Source organism: Pestalotiopsis fici (assembly GCF_000516985.1).
Source record: "Pestalotiopsis fici W106-1 unplaced genomic scaffold PFICI_Scf_1, whole genome shotgun sequence".
Taxonomy (NCBI): Eukaryota; Fungi; Ascomycota; class Sordariomycetes; order Amphisphaeriales; family Sporocadaceae; genus Pestalotiopsis; species Pestalotiopsis fici.
The window spans coordinates 4,487,026-4,511,509 of NW_006917091.1; the positions used below are offsets into that span (position 1 = coordinate 4,487,026).

General features: G+C 51.2%; 7 protein-coding genes across 7 annotated transcripts; 5 read left to right on the forward strand and 2 right to left on the reverse strand.

The window, feature by feature from the left end:
* Window positions 1–1,544: 1,544 nt before the first annotated feature.
* PFICI_01352 (uncharacterized protein) lies at window positions 1,545–3,092 on the forward strand (the record flags this gene model as incomplete). The annotated part of the gene is made up of 3 exons (XM_007829933.1): window positions 1,545–1,899; window positions 1,998–2,312; window positions 2,404–3,092. 3 exons carry the CDS (start codon window positions 1,545–1,547, stop codon window positions 3,090–3,092), a joined length of 1,359 nt encoding a protein of 452 aa, XP_007828124.1.
* Window positions 3,093–4,810: 1,718 nt separating this feature from the next.
* PFICI_01353 (uncharacterized protein) lies at window positions 4,811–5,524 on the reverse strand (the record flags this gene model as incomplete). The annotated part of the gene is made up of 4 exons (XM_007829934.1): window positions 4,811–5,147; window positions 5,291–5,344; window positions 5,443–5,456; window positions 5,516–5,524. The coding sequence occupies 4 exons, from the start codon at window positions 5,522–5,524 to the stop codon at window positions 4,811–4,813; spliced, it is 414 nt and encodes a 137-aa protein (XP_007828125.1).
* Window positions 5,525–8,390: 2,866 nt separating this feature from the next.
* Window positions 8,391–12,041, forward strand: PFICI_01354 (uncharacterized protein; the record flags this gene model as incomplete). The annotated part of the gene is made up of 3 exons (XM_007829935.1): window positions 8,391–8,880; window positions 9,100–10,841; window positions 10,998–12,041. The coding sequence occupies 3 exons, from the start codon at window positions 8,391–8,393 to the stop codon at window positions 12,039–12,041; spliced, it is 3,276 nt and encodes a 1,091-aa protein (XP_007828126.1).
* Window positions 12,042–16,162: 4,121 nt separating this feature from the next.
* PFICI_01355 (uncharacterized protein) lies at window positions 16,163–18,468 on the forward strand (the record flags this gene model as incomplete). Its single annotated transcript, XM_007829936.1, has 2 exons — window positions 16,163–18,038; window positions 18,116–18,468. The coding sequence occupies 2 exons, from the start codon at window positions 16,163–16,165 to the stop codon at window positions 18,466–18,468; spliced, it is 2,229 nt and encodes a 742-aa protein (XP_007828127.1).
* Window positions 18,469–19,098: 630 nt separating this feature from the next.
* On the forward strand, window positions 19,099–20,819 carry PFICI_01356 (uncharacterized protein; the record flags this gene model as incomplete). Its single annotated transcript, XM_007829937.1, has 3 exons — window positions 19,099–19,227; window positions 19,299–20,226; window positions 20,290–20,819. 3 exons carry the CDS (start codon window positions 19,099–19,101, stop codon window positions 20,817–20,819), a joined length of 1,587 nt encoding a protein of 528 aa, XP_007828128.1.
* A 1,685-nt stretch (window positions 20,820–22,504) lies between these two features.
* On the forward strand, window positions 22,505–23,047 carry PFICI_01357 (uncharacterized protein; the record flags this gene model as incomplete). The annotated part of the gene is made up of 1 exon (XM_007829938.1): window positions 22,505–23,047. One exon carries the CDS (start codon window positions 22,505–22,507, stop codon window positions 23,045–23,047), a length of 543 nt encoding a protein of 180 aa, XP_007828129.1.
* Window positions 23,048–23,355: 308 nt separating this feature from the next.
* Window positions 23,356–24,480, reverse strand: PFICI_01358 (uncharacterized protein; the record flags this gene model as incomplete). The annotated part of the gene is made up of 3 exons (XM_007829939.1): window positions 23,356–23,522; window positions 23,620–23,842; window positions 23,917–24,480. 3 exons carry the CDS (start codon window positions 24,478–24,480, stop codon window positions 23,356–23,358), a joined length of 954 nt encoding a protein of 317 aa, XP_007828130.1.
* Window positions 24,481–24,484: the final 4 nt, after the last annotated feature.

The following is a 24,484-nucleotide window of genomic DNA, read 5'->3' on the forward strand; positions in this document are numbered from 1 at the left end:
GTATCGCTGTGAGATCCTCCAAAGTCTATTGTCCTTTGTTCTTCCAAGACAGATAATCTCAGCACAAGCACTCCTATATCCAGGCGCCTGGGAATAGGTAGAGGAGGACGAAACTCGTCGCGGTTCTGGTCATCGTTGTCCTCTGTCTGGTCTGGTCTGTCTACCCTTTCTCTCCTCTCTTTCTCTCTCTCCATTTGATCAATGTCCTCGGGCCCGAGTCCAGTAGCCTGGCAGCACAAACTGGCCCCCCAAAGGAACCTTTGTATCTCGAGACCTCATATATACAACCAACTACCAAAGCACAACGTGCAGATGATCTGCCTGGGGGGGAGAACATCGGTGGCCCCTGTTCCTGGTTTGACGCCGTCACCTTTTTGCCGCGAAGCTTACGGGGCTACCCGGGCTCCAGAAAAAAAGCAATAACGAAGAAGAACTATTCTTCGCTTCTTTTGACTTAGCATCACTACGCCGCCATCGAGCGGCATGTCAACAAGGTTACTTGGGCTTCTCTTAGTTTGATCATAGCTTCCAAGGTGGAGCTGAGCCTATAACCGTCGTCGCCTGGCCAGTCGCCTATTCGTTATCGAGTTCTGGGATCTGGATCATCGCCAGCTGCCGGCTACCCCAACCTGCAGCAACCTCAACAGGAACGAAAGCAAACGGTGACGGACTCTTATTAGTTCTTTACCTGCTGCTCCTTCCGCTGTCATAAGGTAGACCGCCGCTTCTTTTCCCTGGTTTCCAAACATCCAAAAGAAAGAAGAGAAGATACATTCCCAGGACAAGACTGCAGCAACAAACCCATTACTGTCTGTCCCCCCTTTGCTGCCGAGCCGCCTTTGCATCAAACTTCCAAAAACAGATCTCAACAGTCGTTGTTGCTTCCAAGTTGGGCGTCTTCCGGGTTCCGTGTCCCTTCAAGTGTGGAAAAGAGCCTCTACGCTTTGTCGTGTCATACGTCCAGCTGCTCGTGCGCGCGCGTTGTGCCGCTCTCCAAGCAAGAATCCTTGCCATAGTGCCTCATCGAATAAGAGCCTGGACACTTGCTGCACTCGGTTCCAAAGTTTGGTTCAACCACCACTGCAAACCCGCAAGACTGATTCCATTGGTCGGTCGCTCAGGCACTCTCACTCCGCCGTTGGCCCTCCTCTCTCAACAATACTGGCATCCGTCCGGCGTCTACTCTTGTTTTCCCATTTCCGCAAGAGGCCATCGGGGAATTCTCAAAACCAGGGACAAAAAATCCATCCCTTTGGATCGCGGTGTTCCAGCCCTCGAACATCCTGTAGAGGCATCCTGTTTTGAAAGGAAGGGGTCTAATCTTGGTTTTGCAGGGCAAGTCGCCACCTGCTGGCTCAGCGCGATCCATCCCATAGAACAGACATATCTTTCTCTTGTCTCTCGACGGCCTTTAGGGACCATCGGGCACAACAACTTTTTTCATGGCCATCGCTATCCGGCAGTCCTCGCACATCCAACAACATCAATCGTCGGACAACGCGAACAGACATAACAGTAGTCATCCTCGAGAATCACTCCAGTTGATGACCGACATGATGTCCTACCAATACCCGCCGCCGCCTCAGAATGGCGGCGATTTGGATCTCCCGCACTCTGGTTACTTGTCCAACTACCAGACCTCGGCCGCTTCCTCTTTGGAGGTAAGAAACCAGCAAGTCCCGGCTGTGCATCTCACACAGCCTGTCCTCCCAGCCCAAGGTTCTACCATGTCACTCGCCCAGCGCCGAGACTTGAACAAAGCCCTCAAATTGAGAAGACCCGAGACGACTCCTAACGTGAGGACACAGGGGACGAACGAGTCCGCTCATGGTCAATTTGGATCCGCTGGAGAAAAGAAACGCAACAAGCTTGGGTACCACCGCACCTCAGTTGCCTGTAGTACGTCGATCCAACCCCTTCTCTGTCTCCTTTTCTTTCGTGTTGATGATGACCGATCCGTGCTTGTGAACGTTCCACTAAAGAGCGAAAACTTGTAGCCCATTGCCGCCGAAGGAAGATCAGGTGCATACCCTATGTCAATGACCCTCAAGGCCGGTGCCAAAACTGCATTAGATTGAAGAAGGAGTGCACTTTTCATAGTGTTGGCCAGGACATCCCTCCCAGCAACACGCAGAGGCCAGGAGTTAGGACAGGACCAGGACCAAAGATAGCTTCAGCATCCACTTCACCTGTGGCTACGACCGGCCATCAGTCTGCCATCTCGCCAAATCAACCCTATCCGCAAATCACATCTGTTTCTTCCCACATGGGCCCGCCGATTAAGCCGGAATCCTTTTCCCGGGACGCCAAGTGTAGGTTCTTCGCGCACTGCCTCCTCCCCTTTCGAATCACTTTCTCTTGAAAGGTTAAGAGTATTCGGTTATGCTAAGAGGGAATCCATAGTGTCCACGAGCACGCCGACCACTAGGAACTTCCAGTACAGCCACAATGCTAACAGTTGGGTGTCGACGGATACCGGAGCCAACCCCGCAAAGACCCCGGATATGAATGCGTCGTGGAGATCGTACACGCAAGACTCGCCGGTCACGCCGGGGTTCTCGTCGTACACCACTCACCCGCACACAACGTCGCCGTGGCCTACAGGGGCAATGGGAACCCCGGTCAGCAACGACTCAACATCCCGCCACGACGAGATTGCCTGGTCGCCATACCCCACGCCGGGCCGGTCCCTATCCTACGGAGGTGGCGAGAACTCGCAAAATTATGCGCCAGTGCCTTCACACGTGGCCGCTGCCGGCTCGGCGCCCAACAGCGTCTACGACAGACGGTCTTCCATGGCCGCAGCGGCATCCGACATGTATCCGCCAGGTGCAGCGGGCGGTATCGCGACGACCATCCCCAACGTGGAGAGCAGCATCCCGGGGACGGCACTGGATCCCAGCGGATCCCTATCCGCCGGAGCCGTGCCGACCCAGGCAGGCTACGGGGCGCCCTGGCAAGCGCAGCCGTACACATACTCCAAGACGGGAGACGGCTACGAGGGCTGGTACAGCACCTCGGGCCAGACGCCCACCCAGGTCCCCTCCAATACGGATCACTCGCCGCAGAGTGTCTACTACGCCAGCAGATGAAATGGCTGGGTTCTTTCCCTTGCCTGTCTTCCGTCGCCTATTCCAGAACGCCTCTACCATCTTTGACCTCTTCCACACCTAAGAGCTTTCTCTCCGGAGCTCTAGTAGAGGACCAAAAGTTTCAGTGTGCGTTCTGATTCATGTCGCAACGCGTCAATGATCCCACTCGAAATACCCCAAGAAATGATATCTTTTTAGCTGTTGATTTGTGTTCTCTGTCTTTCTCCCGTGTAACTCTTTTGCTTTTTTCTTTCGTATTATTCTCCTTCTCCTTTTCCTTTTCACCGGGGAGAGCTCGGAAAGAAAGAAAGACACCGCACTGTAATGAATTCGAGAGGCAAGGGCAAGACTTTTTTTCTGGAGGGCTCTTTTTGTGTGCGGGCGTTCGGGCCTCAACCCCCCGGTGGAGGATTTGCACTGCATCATCATAACACGAAACACGATCTCCGACGCAGAGAGACGCCCATGGGCAAAGCTGCGGACCGGGGAGAAAAAGATGGAAAATAATTGCTTGCGTCTTTCTTTTCTTTTCCCCATTGTCTCTTTCTCCATAACCCCATGAGAACACAACCACACACACAGAGAAAGATGACTTTGCCGCGTGGAAGAAAAAGATCGTGAGAAAGAGCAATGGAAAATTAAAGAGGTTCGCGCGTTGAGAAGAGACTTCCGCACAATTTGTTCGGACTCGGTGGTGGGAAAGGTCCGGGAAACGAACTTTGGGACGACTTATTTGAGAGTTCAAGCTTACCCTCCTCAACAACGCGGCCTGCCGGGGAAGACGCTTCCGGGGAGCAAGTCATTTTTTTTAACTCAAAAGACCCTAATCTTTCCCAGCCTTGGCAGGAAAAGTTTGAAAACAGCATGTGTACGATCAAGAACGCTTGCGCAAAGATGCCGGCGGCGATGGGCGGAGTTTGGTGGGAAACCGTTCACACATTCAACGGAGAGGGCGGATTTTGGTTTTTGCATTTGGTGCTCGGTGGTTCACAAAAGATTTTTGGTTTCTCGATTTTCCCCCCTCCTTTTCCCGCTCATCAACTTTGATTTTCAGCATCCAGTGGTGTTTTTTTCTTTCATCTTCACGCAGCATTTCACGAGAAACAAAAAAATCCGAAACGTTGGACACTCTTAATAATACTAGGACCTGCGGGTTCTGGGTGCTCAAAATAGAGCAAATACTATAATTCGTTTGGAGCTGCACATAGAAGGACGTGTAGGTTCTCAAATTCTTGTTACCATAGAATCATTTTGTTATATATGTATTGCGTTTTTACTAGCATCCGTGTTGGTTTCCTCCGTGTTTAGCAGTATGACCTCTATGGACATGGAGCCCAGCGAGGGTGATTTCGATCCGATGAAACCAAAGTGCGTATTCCATGGCAATGAGTGCTTGATGGATGCCCGCCCCGGAAGAAGCTGTACGCTTGGTTCATCTTGTCAACTCATCGTTGCGAGCTTGAACAGACACCCTGCCAATGATACAATATCCACCCCCATCACAGGATATCTACATCAAAGAGGAGTCTGCCACCGGCAGCTGAATGGCAACGGCCTTCGCGGCAAACTTGTCATTCTTGCCTCGTGCTGTTATTATTTCCCACTTACTAAAGCCTTGTGCCTAAGATATCACTAATGCTAGGTAGCCTAGAAGATAGACATTGCATTCTTCTGCTCGGTATCAGGGAACTTTGGCAACCTTGGATCGATTTCCCTTGCTATGCCTCCAACCGCCATGTGAGCACCAGCAGAGCCACGTATGCGCAGAGGCTAATGGCGGTCAGCATGAGGACGCTGTTGCCGCTGGTGCGGAACTTTTTCTGGACCTGACCGGTGACGTCGTCGGTCATGGTGAAGAACTGCTGGTTGCCCTGATAGCGGCGGTATATGGCCACGAGCATGATGCCCGCACCGTACAGCGAAAAGAGCGCGCCAATGGCGTAGAACTCGGACGTGAAGATTTTGAGGATGATGAGGGCAAAGCTGAACTGGGACAGCGCCGTGCGCATGTACGCGCCTTCAAACGTGCGTTGGGCGGCCCGGATCTCCACGAGTCTGCATGCAGGGCAAAACCAGCGCGTCAGTTTATGTCTACATAATGACCGGGCGGCAGCGACATGGGCGCAGTCGCGATATTGCCCGGATAGGTAGGGCGCAATGTTCACACTGTTGTAACGAGATTTGATGCTCATACTTACTCGTCAGAAGTGAGCACTATGGATCTTGCTCGGTGCATCCGAAGATGCAGATGACTGAATTGAACACGTTAGCAAGCGTTGCTGCAATAGAAAAATCGCCATCAATGTCGTTCCCGGGTGCATAGATAGAGTAGCCGCCGGGCTGAACTCACTCTTCGGGATGTGCCTGTTGAAATATCATCAGCAAGGTGCAGTTCGCCAGCAAGCACGCGCACAGGTACACACATGGAACATGTTTGAAAGGATAGATCACTCCCAAGCTTCTTTTTCCTAGCGGGTTCCTGAGCCTCCTTCGGCTCCTTGAGTCCCCCAACTCGCGACGGCGGTAGGGCGAATTGTGAATGTTGGATGTTTGTCGACATGCAGGTGACGTTGCGAAGCACTTGCAGCACCATCAGGTGGAGATGCCATTTTAGCGGTTGGTGGGCTATTGCACTGCCAGTGCTAGCTAAAAGGCACTAGACGGCGCGCTGAACAAAAAGGGAACAACCTTAAAGGAAAATCTCCATGTTGCCATGCACGGCAAATCCCGATTCTTACCGACACCGTTGAAGTTTCGCTTGCTTCATATTCTGTTGCGGACGGAACTTTTGGCTTGTTTCTGCGTCGATGAGTCCTGGTATTGACTTTATATTCACTTTTGCTTGAAATTGTGTTTCAGATCTGATCCTCCTGGTTCTTGTCTCATGTAGTTGAAAGTCTCGATCAACAGACAGGAGTAATGTATGATACGAGAACACTGAATACTGGAAGGCAGAATGACAGAAGTACCTACATACATACATGCAACAACAAGATCGCCCGCCGAGCAGCGGGGTGACATCACAGCGCGCGGGTATTGCTCACTTTTCGCTATGCTAAAAAAGATGCCGCCTTCGTCCCCTGCAAAGTCGATCCGACGAGCGAGGATTCGGTGCCTACACTACCTATTTACTACATGGTACACATCCTCCCTTCTCGGCGGCAGGCATTTGCATGTCTTCTTTGTGGGACGCGACGGAGTTTGGCAATCACTTATTGGCCCCCAAACCTCGACATTTCCAATAGTAGTACACTTGGCACGCTTCATCTAACCGAGAGATCGTTACGCCATTCTGCATCGCATCTTCACATATCCATCACTTGTTGGTGGAATGCAACAGAAGCGATCGTGTGCCAGCTCTTTCATCCTTGAGTCCAGGATGACTGCACGCAATGCAGGTTTACAGAAGTCATCACTAATATATTCCACGTACTGCGTAGGTGCGAGTACATTACCGTATCGATCGCATCTTTTGTCACCCTTGTGCTGTCAGATTCCCATGGTGGGCGGGCGCCATCTACCTTAGTGTGGCTGAGCCCCGAAATGGGTTTCTAGTAGTAGCGCAACCAGAACAAAAAATCACATTCAGTTTGAGTAAGTCGGGAACAGATAAAAGGAGGCTGTGGAATTTTTCGAGAAAATGTCTCGCCCTTTGCTACATTCTAGATGATCCCGCACAAATGCGTTATGGCCTAAGCAGCTAGAAGGTTTGTCAAATCGAAAGAGCTGAGTTATACGCAGCGCTATTTGAGGCGGCGCGGAAATTGTATGATGTGGTTCGCGAACCACTTAGTATTTGACTTTGACACGGCAGCTTAGAACATATAGGCCGATGGAATTGGAGTGCACCAAAGAAGACTCGAATAGGACGGACTCAAACAACCGAGCAGCATTGTTCATCCAGACTAGTAAACAATACCTCTGTCTCCTCTCTCTATATCCACTCCACATGTGCTTTGCCATGTCAATGCATTCATACCATGTATACTTGTCTGCCAGTGTTTTGCAGGTATTTCGTATTTAAACTCAAAAGTGACAGCCTCACCTTCTACCTGCCGATTCACTCCCGGTGTTCGGCGTACAGCCACTCTGCAAATGCTGGGTGCATATGTTCAAGCCTGTCTATGCCACTTGTGTCACCCGACCGGCAAACCAATCAACCCACCTACTACAATCATGTAATCAATCAGTCGCGATCGATTTTGGGCCTCGAAGCAGCAGAGGGGGGCAGGAGGAGTGCTCGAGAGCGGAAAGGCGACGGCGGGACCCTTGTACCTTTGGCAGCCCCCCGGGGCTGAGAAGAACGCCTAGCTGGAACCCCTGTCCTACCTACATTACCCGTGGGAAACGCCTTCGGTGGGTGGGTGGTGTGAATAATGGGGGTGACATCCAATCGTCTCTGCTGTCGAGTGACAACTACTTTGAGCCGCAGGGAGTCTGAGTCTGCCCAGAGAATCTGCCCATCAGAACACCTTGTTTAAGCCTCCAGGGCTCTGTGCCTCTTCCTCTCCAACAACCCCGTCGTCCGTCCGTCTGTGGTACATCTCTCTCCCTGCCCATTCTGTCGATTGATTGATCTTGCCAGCTTGTCAGTCTTTTCCCAAGTTGAATCTGGACAGAAGGCAGTCAATCTATTGAAGCCCTCTGTCTTCATCTCTCTCTTTCTCCCCCTCCTCTCTGCACTTTCTCAGCACGTTGCGCGATTGATTTATCTCTTGCTGCGACTAGTTTCGACAAGACACTACTACTATTGACCAAGGTACAACGTTTTATGCGGATTACGTGCCTTGCTCCAAGTCACTGGTCCTACGCTCCACCCTACCTACCATACCAGCTACCTAGATAGAGAGAGTATTTCCACCTTGTCCGCTGCGGATCTCCCCCCAGTCCAATTTGGTCCCACATTCCACATGCGCACCTTCTGTCTAAGCGCTCGCCAGACGTAAGGCCAGCTTCAGCCGCGGCGTGTTTGAGCTCTCTCTTCCTCCTCCCAACATCTTTTTTTGTTTTTGCGCTTGATCAAGTTCACTGTTTTCACTCTGCGACTCTTCAAAGGATTTCCTTGCCATCGCGCTCCGTGTCCGTGTTGAGAACAAGAGCGACCGGCGCATCATCTCCATCGGCGTTGCGTCAAGCGGCGCACACCTTGAAGCCGATCGCAAGGCTCTGAACCCCCCCGACCGCAGTCTGCGCACAAGAACATGCGCGGGGAACAAGCCTTCCAAGGAACTGAATAATCCTAAGACCGCCGATATAATATATACCAGCCGCTTTCCACCCACATCTATATTTTTCATCATGTCATCGGCATACTCTCCTTACGCCACCGTCTCCCCGGCGTCGCTCCACGACCATAAGGACGACCGTGAGCTCGGGCCCCACTATAACGACACCGGCTATACGCAGAATAACCACATTGCTCCGACAGACCATCAACAGTTGCTGTCGCCATATTCTTCTCATATGCGGAGCAATTCTGCCTCGCCCAGCAACACTTCGCTCACCCCGGCTGACTCTACGACCAGCTTGTACGTCGTGGCGAGCGAGTTTGGTGAAAGTGACTGGAGCAACGACGACCCATTCTTTGGTGCCAACTTTGACATCGATCGTGGGACACCATCTTTCCTGGAAGAGCAGTCCCCTTTCAATTCGGAATCTCAGACAAGCTGGAAAGCGCCGCCCACAAGCGATCCTTCTTATGGGCAGCCTGATGCTCCTTCACCACAGGGACCAGACTCGATAGCGTCAAATACATCGGTGCCCCACCTGACGCCAGACACCAACGCAGGTCAGTAAATTATAACTTTTCCCTATACATGTCAAAAAGATCCACCATGCTCTATACTGGGTCGGCCACGGTGCAACTGATGCCGCTGTCAACTATTGGTACTGCCGAGCGAATCTATGTTGGATCAAATCTCGTTGCCCCCATCCCAGAAAGGAACTCCAACTATATCTTTTGCCGCGACGTGGGTTGATACAGGAAATTTACTGACTTGACTCATAGAGGGCTGGTCGAACGCCGAGAGTCCTGCCCTTGCTGCGATGTCCACAACTAGCCCCCGTGTGACTGTCTCAGTTTGGGGCAAAGAGAATGAGCAGCCACTTCACGCGATGGAGAGGCCTCTGACCTCAGAGGCTTCAAGCCCCCACCAATTTCGCTCTCTCCATGAAGATGCACTGTCTGTTGAGACACTTCATGGCTCAGCACCAAGCGTGTCACGCGATCAACAAGGCGGCTGGCTGGCCGACAGCGAAACGGGTCAGCGTGGATTGGCTCCTGAAAATCGCTCTGCCGAAGAAACAACCAGCGTCAATCAGCTGGCTGCCACACGAGAAGTTGATGCAAAAAGCCAGTTGGTAGAATCCTGGGTTTCAAACACTGCGGATCAAGCACAACCTCCAATTGCGGAGAACACTACTGGTCAAACGGCCACAGAAGACGATAATATTCCAATGGGCCATTGGACTGTTAACACGCATAAAGAAGACCAGGTCTACTACAATGGAGACTTCACGAATGATCAGAGAGGTGATGGGCCGTCCAATGGCTCCGGCCGAATCGGGTTGGCCGACCTTGACCTCCTACCTGCTCGCAACTGGGAGAACTCTCCAATGGTACAGCCAATATCCGACATCAACTCGAGGAGAAACCAGCCTGAGACCTCGGCAGCTGCAATGGCGAAATTTGAGAGAATGTGCCATGACAATGACTCCTTCGTATCATATGCTGCTACGTGGGGAACTCGACGGAGAAGTATGCCTAGTGTTGTCGATACTGAAGGAGTCATTAGCGGAAACTTTTTCAAAAAGCTGGCACTGAAAGGTGACGGCACTTCTTCCCGTCGCCCGAGTCTCTTCAAGGAGATTTCGACATTGGTCAGGAGGCCAAGCCAGAGTGTTCTCAAACGCAAGGGTACCAATGGTGAAGAGCCAATATCGGAAGATTCGAGTTCGAGTAATCGGCGGGAATCTCGAGATAGTCTGGTTCCGCCTGCCCGCAGTGGAAGCTGGGGCATACGCTCAAGACAGACACCCAGCTTGAACACGGCATTAGTCGGAATGGCTGCTGGTGCGGCTTCCATCGGTTCCTCGACGGCTCATACTCGAAACGGCTCAATGAGTGCAACTAACACCGTCCCTCCTAGGAGTCCGTCATTCCTACAAGCCAAGATACCTATTATGAGACCAAGGAGTCGAACTGAAGCGCCAAAGCCTCCGCCTTACCCCAACAACCTTGTGGGCATGCTCATGAAAAATGGCGGCCCGCCCGTGGCTCAACTGGCCAAGTCACAAATGCCCCATGACGCAGATGAGGACGATGAAGACGACGAGGCTTTTGAGGACTTGGACATCAAGACTGATTTCAGCAAATCAGAAGATATCACTCCAACCTTGGACGGGTTCCGCCAACACATCCTCAAACTAAACCCCTTTCTAGCAACCAGCAACCAATACCTGGTAGATCGGATTGCGCATCAAATGGTTGTGCGGTACAAGAACCTCCAGAACCAGAAGATCAAGCATCTCAGAGCGGCGCATTCTGGACACTGCAACTCTGGCGCGTTCTGTGTCCAAAGGGAAGGAATGGTCAGGCCTCTGGAGTCTAAAAGCGGCGTTCGCGATACAGACCCTGTATCGGCCCAAGCAGACTCTTCAGATGGCGATGCGAACCCTCATGAAGGTACTATCAACACGGAAACATTTCCTACGGGTATTCCTATGCCACCCACATCCATTCTGCCTGCAGTAAGTAAACTTCTGTTCTCATATAATTACACATCCATCGGCCCATACTTTGGTTGAAATTCTGGTGCTACAAAGCAATTGCCAAAGGGAAAATTGAAAGGATCTCTCACCGTCTCAGAACTGCTTCTTGTTGACAGCTGGCTGACCCTTCTTTAGGAGTTTGAATGTCGGATCTGTTTCAGTTTCCGCAAATTCATCAAGCCTTCTGATTGGACCAAGCATGTGCATGAGGATGTCCAACCTTTTACGTGCACCTGGGATCACTGTCGTGAGCCAAAAATGTTCAAGAGAAAGGCTGACTGGGTTCGACATGAGAATGAAGGCCATCGCCATCTCGAGTGGTGGACTTGTGATGTTGATGAATGTAAGCATACGTGTTACAGGCGCGACAACTTCTTGCAGCATCTCGTCCGTGAGCACAAGTTCGCAGAGCCCAAGGTCAAGACAAAAGCAGCGGTCAAGAAGTCAGGACAAACCGATCTCACCTGGCAGAAAGTTGAGGAATGTCATGCTGAAACACCGAAACAACCACAAGAAGAGTCTTGTAGCTTCTGCGGCAAGACCTTCCCCTCGTGGAAGAAGTTGACAGTTCACCTTGCAAAGCACATGGAACAGATTAGTCTGCCAGTGTTGAGACTTGTGTCTACGAAAGACCTCAATCAAGACACAATAATCAGTCCTGTGCAAGATCCCCCGCCACGAAGCTTTCCCGCACCCACCACTCCGGTGAAAATCGAGGAGCCAGTGTTCACTTCTCAACGGCCACACGCCGTTTCGAATCCAATAGACTACAACCCGCACGGCAACCTAGGATTCCAAGCGATGGCACAACAAAACAACCTGTCCCATTTCTATAACCAAGGACAAGCCAATCCACAGTTTGGCGGGATGGGACAAGCCGCGAGCAGTGGATTGATGATGCCGCAGGGACCTGCTGGCTACCCGCAAACCCAGTATTCGGTCATGCCCGTGACAACTGGAGGCCAGTTCGGGAATGCCTACGTGGCAATGCAAAATCAAGCAGAACCATTCCCGGCATTCAACAACGACGCACTGGGCCTTCAGTATACAAATGGGCAGATGCCATATGATAACATGGCACCCACTGTCATGCCTGCGGATCAATCCAGTTACCATGGCTCAGTATCACCATATTCACGATCTCCTCATCCAGGAAACAACGGGTTCTATATGCAATAATGGCGGGTATCAGTGTGTTCGCATATACTTTGGAGCCGCCTGCAAAAGCAGTGCATGATTGATGGAGACATGTCACGCGTGCGTTCACCAATGGAGCCCTCCACAGAAAGGGCATTGGTACGATATTGCTGAAGCAGCCTCGTTATGCTGGTTGGATTATAGCTTGTTTTAGCGTCCTTCTTTTTCGATGATATTTTGCGTTTTCAGATATCCCGTTGATGCTGCTTGGAGGCGTTTGTTTACTCAGGTTGGGCTATATAGACGGAGTCTTGGATGGTTTATTTCAGGATTGGTCATTTGGACTATATAATGCGGTGGTGTTTCGTTGTTTCGATGGACTCGGAATGGAGAGCCCTCATGGGAGGGAAGCAGTGGATTCGGTAACGGGACATGAACAAATGGGCATGTGTTTTGTTGATTGACTAGACTCTCGCATTTTGAATGATTACATTTGCACAGTAATCACTTTTTGGAAAATTGCAGCGATTCTTTGCTTTCCAGGTTGTGATAGATAGCGACCCAGGTGTGTAAGTCGGCAGCCACTTTCGCCTCAGCCTTGGCAATTGGTTTCACACCTCTTGGGTCATCCCTTTTTGCATGGTCTAGAAAGTGCAGTAGCAACTCTAAATCCTATAAAAAGTTGGCAGCGTAACCCAAGTCGGAACAGGCGACATTACTCAGTCTATTGCGTGACCCGCAAGAATCAATTTACATACCCTACCTCGTACTCTCGGTAAAATGTGTGCAGACAGAGAAAGACCCCACTTCCATATAAACATGAGACGAACCCATTGTTCGCGACCGCCTCGATTCGTTGGTTCTAAAGACGGTAGTGAGCAAGGCGGACATCTGCACCACCAGATCGCTCAGAAATGGGAAGCTAGGAAAAGAATGGTCAGTGGGCACATGGCTTGCATGGTGATATTACACGGTAAAACGATAGAGACGGCCAAAATAAAATAAAAGAGATGACTCTGTTCTCTCAAATCATGCCTCTCCCAGTCTGTTATTAGAAGAGCCGCAAGTGATCTCTCTTTCCACGCATTTATTTCCTAGGTCAGACGGACCCTTTACTAGACTGGCTGCGGAAAGATGAGGCAAGGAGGGCCAGTATTCCAGGCGGTGGCATAGAACTCTGGAGCAGAGAGGATTATCAGGGTTATTTCGTATTTGCCGATTGGTCATGGACCAAGGCTCGTATTGAATTATAATGATGTCGTCGCTGTCGCTGCTACGTGACAGCAGCAACTTGGCAAAATCGTCGTCGTCGGTCGTCGTCTCATATTGCACGGATCACTATAAAGTTTGTCCCTCGGGGGCCTCAGTTATCGTTGGGACTTTAGAGTTTACATGCACTGTGACGTCTGTTCCACTATACGTTCTCATGCCGGCTGACCTAATAATATCTATCGAGCTCGGTCGTCTCCCCCAAAACTGGCAAAAGATGGGTTGTCTGCGTGCTGGCGATGGAGGTCGTCTATAGGTAGCAATAGTGATTGACATTTATGCAGCCTATCTGGTCAAAGTTGCGGGGTGTTGCATATCTTTGTGCCTTGATTCAGTTGCGGCTTAGACTGCAGTATTGCAACCCTCTGACGCATAGTGTCAAACAAAGAGTACTGCGCCACGCTGCAGAAGCGGGAGAAACATGATGTCTTTGGGCGTCGACACCGACCTTGGCTTGGCTTTTGCAACGGCTGTCTCAGCCTCTTTTCTTTTCTTCTTTCTTGTCGCGGCAATCAAAGTGAGTGTGCAAAATCCCATCTGTAGTCCATGTACCGATAATATCTGGAGAATATTGATCGGGGTGCATACACGGTAACTGGTAACAATAATTGCATTCCTTATTATGGGCAATTCAGTTCTGTACATCGATGCTTTGCACATGTTTAGCTGGGGGGTCCCGACTTAATGACGATGAGCGTTCTAGTAGCCCTAGATCATGGCTGAGCAATGTCACCGACCACTACCAATACCACCTAATCAGCGTACCACCGCCCGACTAGTGATAGGCCAGCCATTTTAACGAACATTGGTTCCAAAACCACCCCGCCTAATCGAAGCATTGACGAACAAACAAGATCACGACCAACTTTGTTTTCAGGGAGAAGAAGACCAAGAGAGCGAGGATTTCCCAAATAGTCGCCTTGCTGCGTGCCCCAAGCATAATCAATCAGACTCTTCTTCTTCCTGTTCCCAGTCCCGAGACACAAGGGAGATGCAAAGAAATAAAATGCAGAAAATAGTAGTAATAATGACACTCATTTCCCAAGCTTGTCCAGATAATTTGACAGTGACCCAAGGTAGGCGCGCGAGTGGCATTGAGTTCGTAATGCTTGATTGCTCCCTCATTTGCCAGGTGCTGCCCATCTCCTTGCTCGACAAGATAGTGGCTCGTTTCAAAATAGCAGCCGGTCCCCGCCGCTAGTTGGGAAAGTAACAAAGCTAGGCCGGGTGGAGGCACCTACCCCACCAAAAAGCATGTCCGCCCGCTCCAACAGCCAATCGTTTCCAGAATGCAGCACAGAAGGAGACAGCCAAGTTCAACCCCTGACTACCTTTTTTTTTCTCTTTGCCAATGTCTTTGTCTGTCTTGTCGCCTGCCCCAGAGATGGAGGTGCAAAGTGGTGTCCAGTTTCGTGTGGGCGCGGCGTCTATCTCTTTGGGCTTCAGTGCTTCTGGATCTGTCCATCTTGTCTTGCTTGAGCCGCCGTCAGTCTTTGGACTTGCCACTATTTGAGACCGCCCGCCCACCTCTCTCCGCCCAGACATGAAATAGCATGGCATGGCCATGGCAACAAGGGACCCCCGGGGGATCAAGCCATTACCGTAGGTTGAGCGCCATTCCGTACACCCTAGGCTGGGGTTGGGACGAATCGACAACGGGGGGCCCCCCCTTGGCTGGGTTTGGCGAGTTGGTATTGTCTATCCATGTCGAGCGAAGCGGTCTCGAACGAGAAGAGCGCAACCCCAATACCAAGGCCTAGCGAACCACTCAAGCACTTTTAAACCACTGAGCAAAGAGGGCCCGCGTTCCTGGATCTAGCCGCTAAGGCCAGGGGTACAGGGATATTGCAGCGCTTTTGCAGTTTCTGGGACAGCTCAGACTCCAGTCGATTTGTACCCTTTGACCCTCCTTGTGCTTTTTTGCTAGGCAAAAAGAGCGAGAGAGGGAATCGTTTCTTGGTCGACCTTCTAGACTCTTTGCTTCTTCACCATCTACGGACCTGCAAGCCAAATCGGACTTGAACTGACACCACACTCTTTCCTTTTCCTCTTTTTTTGTCCTTCTTTCCCTGTTCTGGCCTCTGTCCTAGATATTGGTCCATTGGTTGCAGCTTTTTGCCTCGCGAAATCCCAACCGAGAAAGAGAGCTGACCAAGAAAACCTTATCGTACATGCTGCGTCCCCTCGTTTCATATATGCGCCCGTCTCTCTCTCTCATATCTTGTCTATTTTCCTCTCTTCCTCCTGACCCCTAGTCCTCGACCATCGTCGACCTTCTTGTCAGTCTCGTCTTGCTTGACGCCCAACTCTTCCTGGACCAAAGGCCAACCAGGACCATACCCAGGGCGCTTGCGACGAAGGATAGAATATCAACACCACAGTCCGTGGAAATTCGTCTTTACCCCTATACGGGCTCGACCTTAACCACCACTACAACCACCACTCTGACGAAACAATTCGCCTTTTCTCTTTATTTTTCGTTCCAGGTTGATCCTCGGCCCTCATTGCATTCGTATTAACAGTTCCATTATTGGACATCTTCTTTGGCCCATTGTTCTTTGTCCGCTCTGAGAGTTGTCGACCTTTGTATTCGTCTATATACATACCATACATTTGATTTCACCGACAACTACCGCGCAAATCGATCTCCCGTCCAATTTTTTTTCCTACCCGGAGCAGAGATAAACGAAGAAAGAAGAAGCAGATATACCCAAGTCCTTATTCGCAGCAAGAAGGAAACCCGGATGCATTGAGACCGGAAAGTCTACTATTACGACTATACGATCACCTCCAAACTTTTTTCTTCAATTTCCTTGGATTTGATTCCCCGAATAGAAGCATAGCGATTGCATTTCTATTTTCCATCAGTATAGATATCGACAAAACGATCCAGCATGCCACGCTCAGGTTGGACAACATGGCGGGCGGCCGCCTTGGCCTCGATGTTTGCAGTTGGCGCACTCGGCGACCAAATTCTGACAACCAGCAGTTTCACTAATTGCAATGCATCATCAGACATTGTGGTGAACAACGTGGATATTTCCTACAACCAGGACCAAAAGTCTGTCACGTTTGACGTGTCGGGAACCAGCAACAAGGTGCAGAATGTTACAGCAACTTTGAAGGTCACTGCCTATGGCCAGGATGTATACACAAACAGCTTCAACCCCTGCGACGCTGCGAATTATGTGGAACAGCTGTGCCCCGTTCCCGCAGGAACCTTCTCTGCCAAGGGTGACCAGGCAATTCCCTCCGAATATGCCAACAAGATTCCAGCAATTGCCTTTTCGGTTCCTGATATCGCAGCCATGGCACAGATGTCTTTGACATCACTGGATGACGGAACGGAGGTGGGTTGTGTGCAATCCGAGGTTACCAATGGCAAGACAGCAAGCGTGGCGGCCGTCTCCTACATCATGGCCGGAGTGGCAGGAGTGGCCCTTGTTGCCGGAGGTGTCTCAGCAGTCGGTGCCGCAATGTCAGGAGCCGGAGCCGGCGCCGGTGGTGCTGCCGCCGCACCGAGTCCCAGCTTTGGTGAGGTCATTGGTGTTTTTCAGGGATTTGCGACCAACGCTATGCTTTCGGTCAACTACCCGAAAGTCTACAAGTCTTTTGCCAAGAATTTTGCTTTCTCCACCGGAGTTATTCCCTGGGCTTCGATGGAAAGGTCGATCGACAGCTTCCGCAACGTGACTGGTGGCAACCTGACCGAAGCCAATTTTGACTACCTGCAAAATGCCACACTCGTATACTCGGATGGAAGCACGGGCACCGCAGACTCGACTCTCTTCAGGCGCGCCCTTGACGAATTTGCGCTTTCTATGCGTGCCCTCGAAACTTCTGTCAACGCGACCAGCACAAGCAACGAGACTTCCACCAGCACGGAGTCGAGTTTCCGTCAAGCCGTCTCTGGTATTGCTGGCTACTACGAGGAACTCGCGGTTCCCAAGGCTAACACATACATGACCGTTCTTCTCATTGTCGCTATTTTGATTGCCGTCATTATCGTTGGTATCCTACTCGTCAAGGTCATCCTCGAAGCTTGGGCTCTGTTCGGAAGCTTCCCCAAGAGTTGGACCGGATTCCGAAAGCACTACTGGCAGTCCATTGCGCGTACCGTGACGCACCTAATACTCCTCTTGTACGGAATTTGGGTGTTGATTAGCTTGTACCAGTTCACCGAGGGCGATTCATGGGCGGCAAAGGTGTTGGCCGGTGTCACGCTTGCTATATTTACCGCCACTTTGAGTTTCTTTGCTTACAAAATCTGGAGTACCGCCCGAAAGCTGAAGAATGCCGAGGGTGACTTTTCCGGTCTTTACGAGAACAAGAGTCTTTGGATGAAGTACAGTCTGTTCTATGATTCGTACAAGAAGGATTATTGGTGGATATTCATCCCGGTCATCGTTTACCTGTTCGCCAAAGGAGCCTCAACAACCCTCCTTGACGGCCGCGGCATGGCGCAGACAGTCACGTCGCTCGTCATTGAGGCACTCATGCTTGGTCTCCTTCTGTGGAGTCGGCCATTCGAGCGCAAATCCGGCAATGTCGTCAACATCATGATTCAAGTCGTGCGGGTCCTTTCAGTAGCCTGTATCTTGATCTTTGTGGAGGAATTCGCCATTGCAGAGACAACACAGACGGTGGCCGGTGTGGCTCTCATCGCCGTACAAGCCGCACTCGCCGGTATCCTGGCCATCCTGATCATTTACAATGCCATTGTTGTCTGTGTCAAGGCGAACCCGCACCGCAAGCGAAGAAAGGAAATGGGTAAGTCCGAACAAGAAGCTATCCAAAAGTTCCATCAGATGGTGTTGGCATACTAACCCGTGTGCTTCCTGAAACAGAAAAAATGCAGCGTGACATGGATACACTCACACCTCTTGACGCGCGCAACTCGCTCCTTCTTGACCCCATCAGAAAGGATGAGCCTGGCGCGACAACGTTCTCTCTGGGCGATCACGTTCACGAGAGCAAGCAACCTCTGACTAGAGGACAGTCTCCTGAGCGATACATGGGCGCAGAGCCGGCCAACCCCTACTCCCTCTCTTCGTACAACCGGCCACTGACGTCCGGTCAACCATATGCGGCCGACCAGAGCCACGAACAGCTTCTGGGCAGTGCAGCGCCAATGGGACGAGAACCGACGGTACCCAATGTCGGGGGCTATGGTGGTTACCGGCGACCCGGCGGCTATTAATCTAAATAGGGCCACCGGGAGCGAGTGGATTTGACCACTGTAGCAACGAATGTGATGCAGCATAGTCAATCAGTATTCTTTGGGATTTATATATATATATTTGGGATACGGGGCTAAAAACTGTATAAAGCTGGCTGAGATACAGACTCGCCTTATCTTACTAACATATGGTGCAGAAACGGGTATTGTGTAGATAGGCATGGTGTAATATCAACAATACAGAAACATATATTCAAACATTTATTCAATTCGACTTCTGGATGGAACTGCCACGAAAAGTCACATGAATACCACGACAAAATGTTCTACATCCGGGAACTAGGCATCCAATGACTTGTTTAATACAAATAGTTAATCTGACATGGCATTTCTTACTGGGCACATGCTTGAAACAATTGATGCATGATTTGTAATAACTTCAACATTCAGTATCTAGACGCATGTTCACCTCCCTGGATCGATCCCCAGATGTGGTCCGGGCCCCACATTAACCAATTAGCGTGTTCTCGTCCTCAGCTTTGGTAATCCGGCCGAGTTTATTGACGTCTACGATATCGCAACACAGTCCATTGTAACATCATTCGTATGTGCTGCAACTCCATTAGCTGCAACTATTCGGACTTTTGAGAGATGCGACGATGTCTCGTGGCCCCATTGGGCTTCGTGCGTCGCTACAGCCAAGCCAGCAGTGGCCAACAGCCACATACCACACCTCTAGAGTACTTCAGCTTGATTGTCAAAGGCAAGAAAACCGACCCGGTATGTACTTGGGTCATGTCTGATAACGATTCTTGGTAATGCAAAGAACAATAGTACTGATGGAACAATAGGCAATTGTGACTGAAGAGCTGCGCAAATTTGTCAAGACCAGGACCCAATCAGGGCACTGGAAACAAGCATGGATTGCTGGTTCAGGGAAGTCGAGGAGCGCCTTGGTCCTGCTCGCCTCCAAGGACATGGCAAAATGCCTAGAGAGTCATGAATTCATGTCGACTTTCTTGGAAACCGTTGCGCCTGCAGAGGAGTCCCACAGAAGTGCCACCATAGACGTCTTGGCCGGTTTGACAGACGGTCTCCAGCCAAACGAACTGGGAGCCCGGCAACAGTCGGGGTTGTCAGTCCTGTACGGGCCCGAGAGTATTTTGCCTCGCATTTGGGAGCAGAATGGCGACGCGGATGGCCGTGATGTGGACCGCGCAGCCTCAATATCCGTGTCTGCCGCCTACCCTGACCAACCCTTCAATTCGCACATCACGATCCCCATGGCCAACACCATTTTTCAAAACGGGCGGCGGTCGACGCTGTTTGCCACGCGCTACGAGAGAAGCGCCTCCTCGGGCCGCTTCGAGGCTACCCTGATGCAAGACAAGGCGCACCAGGACATTGAGGTGGTCACGGACGGCGGCCCGCGGTTCACGCCTCAGCTCCCGCTGATCCCGCTGACGCCGCCCCGGGAGATTGTCGCGGGCCTGGGCAACATTGTGCGCCAGGTCTTGGTGGACGGCCGGCCACAGCCCGCGTCCAAGGAGCTCGAGGACTTGATCCCGCGATTCCTGGCGCAACGCCAGAAGAGCCATGCCGTTGGTGTATGGGCCGTCGTGGTCCCACCGCACGTCGTGAAGAGAGACAATGCATTTGCGTCTATCCAGCCTTACAGTGAACACTATGAGAATTTTGAATCGGAAAAGAAGATGGTCGAGATGAACTGGGAGTGTTTGTCCCGGATAGGAAAGCATGGCCTGCGGATTCACAAGATTTGTAAGTTCAAACCCCCAAAGTCTATCATGCTGTCGCTATTTTGACTAATTCTAAATTTATTAGTGAGCGGTGGCGGTGGGTGGGGAGTAAAACAGGGACTGCTGTCCCTTGACCCGGAAACAAGCTACAGCGCTCCTGAGCAAGAGGGCATTGACGATTTCATCAGGGCGTTCGAGGCCCAGTATGAGATGAAGCTAGACAGCAATAAAGCTCTCGCAGACCAGGATCAAACCACGACGACAACATCGTCTTCATCATCTGATATTGTGTCGCCAGGTTCGTACCTCATCTTTTGCGCGCAGGCCGATGTTGCTGGAGAGGACCTAGACGGCGTCAGCACGAGCGAGAGCCGCGGCTGGAATTTCGGTGTGGCAGAGAGACACGAGGATGCGTGGGACCGGCAAGTCGAGGAGGTCGTGGAGGAAGATGCTGGCCCTGCGGTGTCGGCTGTGCCGGAGGCATTCACGGCCATGTCTGCCGAGGGCGTTTATCTGAACCTGGGGACTCCAGGCGAGGCCAAGGAGCATGCTGCGATCTCCACATTCCCGTACACGACCAAGATTGACGTCCCGCATGCGATAATAAGTCATTGATAGACGATGAAAGGAAAATCAGGAGCAGGGTGATATGTATATTACAAGGTATGTGTTGCATCATAAAAGGCGGCTACGGAATCGGTAAAGCAAACAGCTTCAAGTAAGACTGTATTGTCAGTTTAGAGAGTTCTTACTACCGTCTAGAAAAAAAAAATATGAGGACAGGAAAACGAAAGATGAGCCAGAATCTCTCATCACAGTGCTTCATATTAGGGTCGATGATATTTGTCAAGCAGTCTTGCTAAGTGGCACTTTATATTCGGTAGCACTCACAGCTTTTGAACTTGACAGTAACGGAAGAAAGTCACACAGGAATCTCGAAGTAAATATTATAAGCTCTCATAAAAAATATATGTACCTAACGCAGCACATAAGTGAATAGTAGTTGCGTCGAGAAATGGCGTTTAACCAATCTGATGTGTAGGTACCAAAGTACGCTCCATGTACAATGCATATGTCAATGTCTTGCACGCAGGTACTATGTACTCTGTAAGCGGCCCCACTCTCTTTCGGCGGGCTCCACAATCCGCCGCCGCTGTCCAGACAAACTGGGACCAATGGATGAACCACCATCCACACCAAGCTAGGTCACCTAGGTTAGGTACATCAGCCGCGTCGGAGGATCTGACTCTCAATTGCAGTTCGTCCTCCTCATTTATCCTTTTTTTTTTTTCTCACGATACTGAGATAACCACCGGCAATATGGACCGCAGCTTGGACGAGATCGTCGCTGAGAATCAGGTATGTCCATCGTAATCAGATCGAAATTGCAGCCACAGCAGCAGCATTGCTGCGCACTCGGACCCAGGTTCGCTAACGTACATGGCCTCTGCAGCAGAAGAAAGGCGGCCCTCGACGCAGAGGCGGCAATGGCGGCGGCCGCTCTGGTGGAGGAGGAGGTGGTGGTGGCTCACGACCTCGAGAGCGAGACTCGTTCCCGCGAGATGGCGTAAGAAAGGCAAGAAGACCAAATACTCTAGCACCCTTCCATTGGTGTTCATGCACAATCCCCTCAGTGCAGACCTCGAAAAGCTGACCAGTGCGGCACCTTGCAGGTTGCTCACTCTCCTACCACTTGAAATATGTCCACACCTAAAGACCAGAGCCCACGAACCCCTCCCAACGATGTATCGAAAACAAGTTTCACGCGCGCGATCCTCCAGAAAGCGATATAACCCCAACACTTGCGATTCTCGATGGCTTGGGTTCGGGTGCTGGGTCGCCAATACCATTGAGGAATGTCACGGCTAACGTAGCGACCTCGTTTCTGCGAGACAGTCCACCAGAGATGATTCGAGAAACATGGATTCGTATGTTCCCAGGCGAAGCCATAAGTCTCGAGAAGACAATGGGCTAACCGTGCTCTAGGGAATGGGTTCACGATAAGTTTGAGGATAGCCATTCCTATAGCCGATCTCGAAACTCTCGACGACGATCACCCGGCCCTTCGTCACGGTTCGTTCCATGCACAATGGATTTCAGGTTATATGTGCTAACGCATACCACGTAGCGAGGAAACCCGGGGCACCAAGATCAAGGTCGAAAACCTGCACTACGACCTCAGCAAGTCGGACTTGGAGGTGAGCCAACCGCTTCAGGCACAATTCAATTTACCAAGTGATGGCTAACAATCATCACCACAGGGGCTTTTCAACAGAATCGGTCCGCTTCTGAAGATTGACATGGTCTATGACCGCGCTGGGCGCTCTGAAGGTTTGGCTTACGTCACCTACGAAGAGCACCAGGATGCAAAGGAAGCCGTTCGAGAGTTTGACGGAGCCAACGCAAAGGGCCAGCCGATCCGACTGACTATCCTTCCGTCCGGCCCCCGACGTAATCCATTCGATTCTGCTCAAATGCCTGGACGGTCCTTGGCCGACAGAATCACTCAGCCGTCTGACCGATCCAGATCCTACTCTCCCGACATGGATCGCGGTATTGACCGTTATGTGCCTTCTGGTGGCCGACGATCGCGCAGTCCCATTCCTCGCAGACGAGGACAAGGAGGAAGACGGCCCGGCCAAAGACGCGAGGAAGGAGGCCAGACTCAGCGGGATGGCGGTGAACGCAAGGGACGTGGAGGGCGACCTAAGAAGACCCAAGAGGAGCTGGACGCTGAAATGGCAGACTATTTCGGTCCTGGCGGTGCTGCAAACGACGCACCGGCTGCTGCTCCGGCTACTGAGGCTCCGGCTGGCGGCGACGATGTCGACATGATTGAGTAGAGGATGGACGCTTGTAGGACAAGCACTCGGCATGGTTAAGGTGTTCATTGTTTATTGGATTGGTTTTGACTAAAGGGTACGTAATACACGTATCGAAATACATGCACCACTCGATCATCATCTGTGTATGACCCATTCTCGTTTTCACAAAGAGCAGTGTTTAATTTATGTCCTACACCCAGTGATTTGTTTTCCTAATACCGGTTCTAGTCTAGTAAACAAGTAAACAAGGACACTCTACAACTGCCTCCATACATACTTGACAGAGCCACCGAACATACCCGACACCACTTCTCCTCAAGGTTCCCTTACTCGAAACCGTGGACACCAATGCGCAGGAGATTATCGTCCTTTTCGAGCCTTTCCCGCAAGTTCTTTAGCTCATTCACATCCCATTCGGCCCAGACATATCTTCCATGGAGAAAGTTCGCCTGCTTCGAGGCTGCCCACACAGCAAACTGTCCTGACAAATTGACTAATGCAACATAGATTCTCGAGTCAGCATTTGTTGCTTATAGCTTTCATGATATTGACGTTTTCTGAAAGTGCGATTGAGTACAGAAAAGTCTTACCGTCGGTATAGTCCAAGGTATCCTCTTTCGCCCCTGCCCTTTTGGCTGCGTCTGTGAATACGGCTCCTGGATGATAGCTCACGATCTGCATCTGCTCTGGGTCGGCCTCTCTTGCAATGAGTTGCATGGCTAGTGAGCCAGCGTTTTTGGTGAGACCATAGGATGGGTATGGATCATTGGCTGCCCATAGGTGGATGGCAGCAGAAGAGACCATGACAAGAAACTAAAAACATGTTGTCAGAGACGGTTTGCAACTTTGGTTCTGCTAATCAAGGGGTTGCTTGGTTAACCTCGTACCTTTTGCGTTTTCCCGGTGGTTGCCACAGCTCTCTGTTTATAGAACTTCTCCGCCATGTGCAGCTGCGCGCGGACGTTTACGTTGTAGTCGCCCCAGACAGCCTCGATGCCACGCTCAAGGAGGCCTTGAGCTTCGGAAAACCGCGCCGCATTGAGGACTAGGACATCGACCGAAATGCTCCGGGCTTCAAGGTCATTCCATAGACTTTCGATGGCGGCGGGATCGGCAATATCGTTTGTAACACCGATGAACTGGGTGTTATTGTTCCCGTCACTAGAGACTTGCGAGCTGAGCATGGCGGCAGCTTCAGTCGTGGCCTCGGCTCGGCGGCCGGTGATGATGACGCGCGAGGCACCGGCTTGGCCAAAGGCGAGGGCGGCGGCGTAGCCTATGCCGCTGTTGCCGCCAGTGATGAGCACGGTACGACCGGCTTGAGATAGCTCTGGCCGTGTCGGCGAGACCTCCCCGTAGGGCTTTTTATGGGTGACTTTAACCAAGTCTGGAGACTTGAAGATATCTTGACTCTCTGCGGAGGAAAGTAGTTGTTCTACTTTGGAAGACATTTTT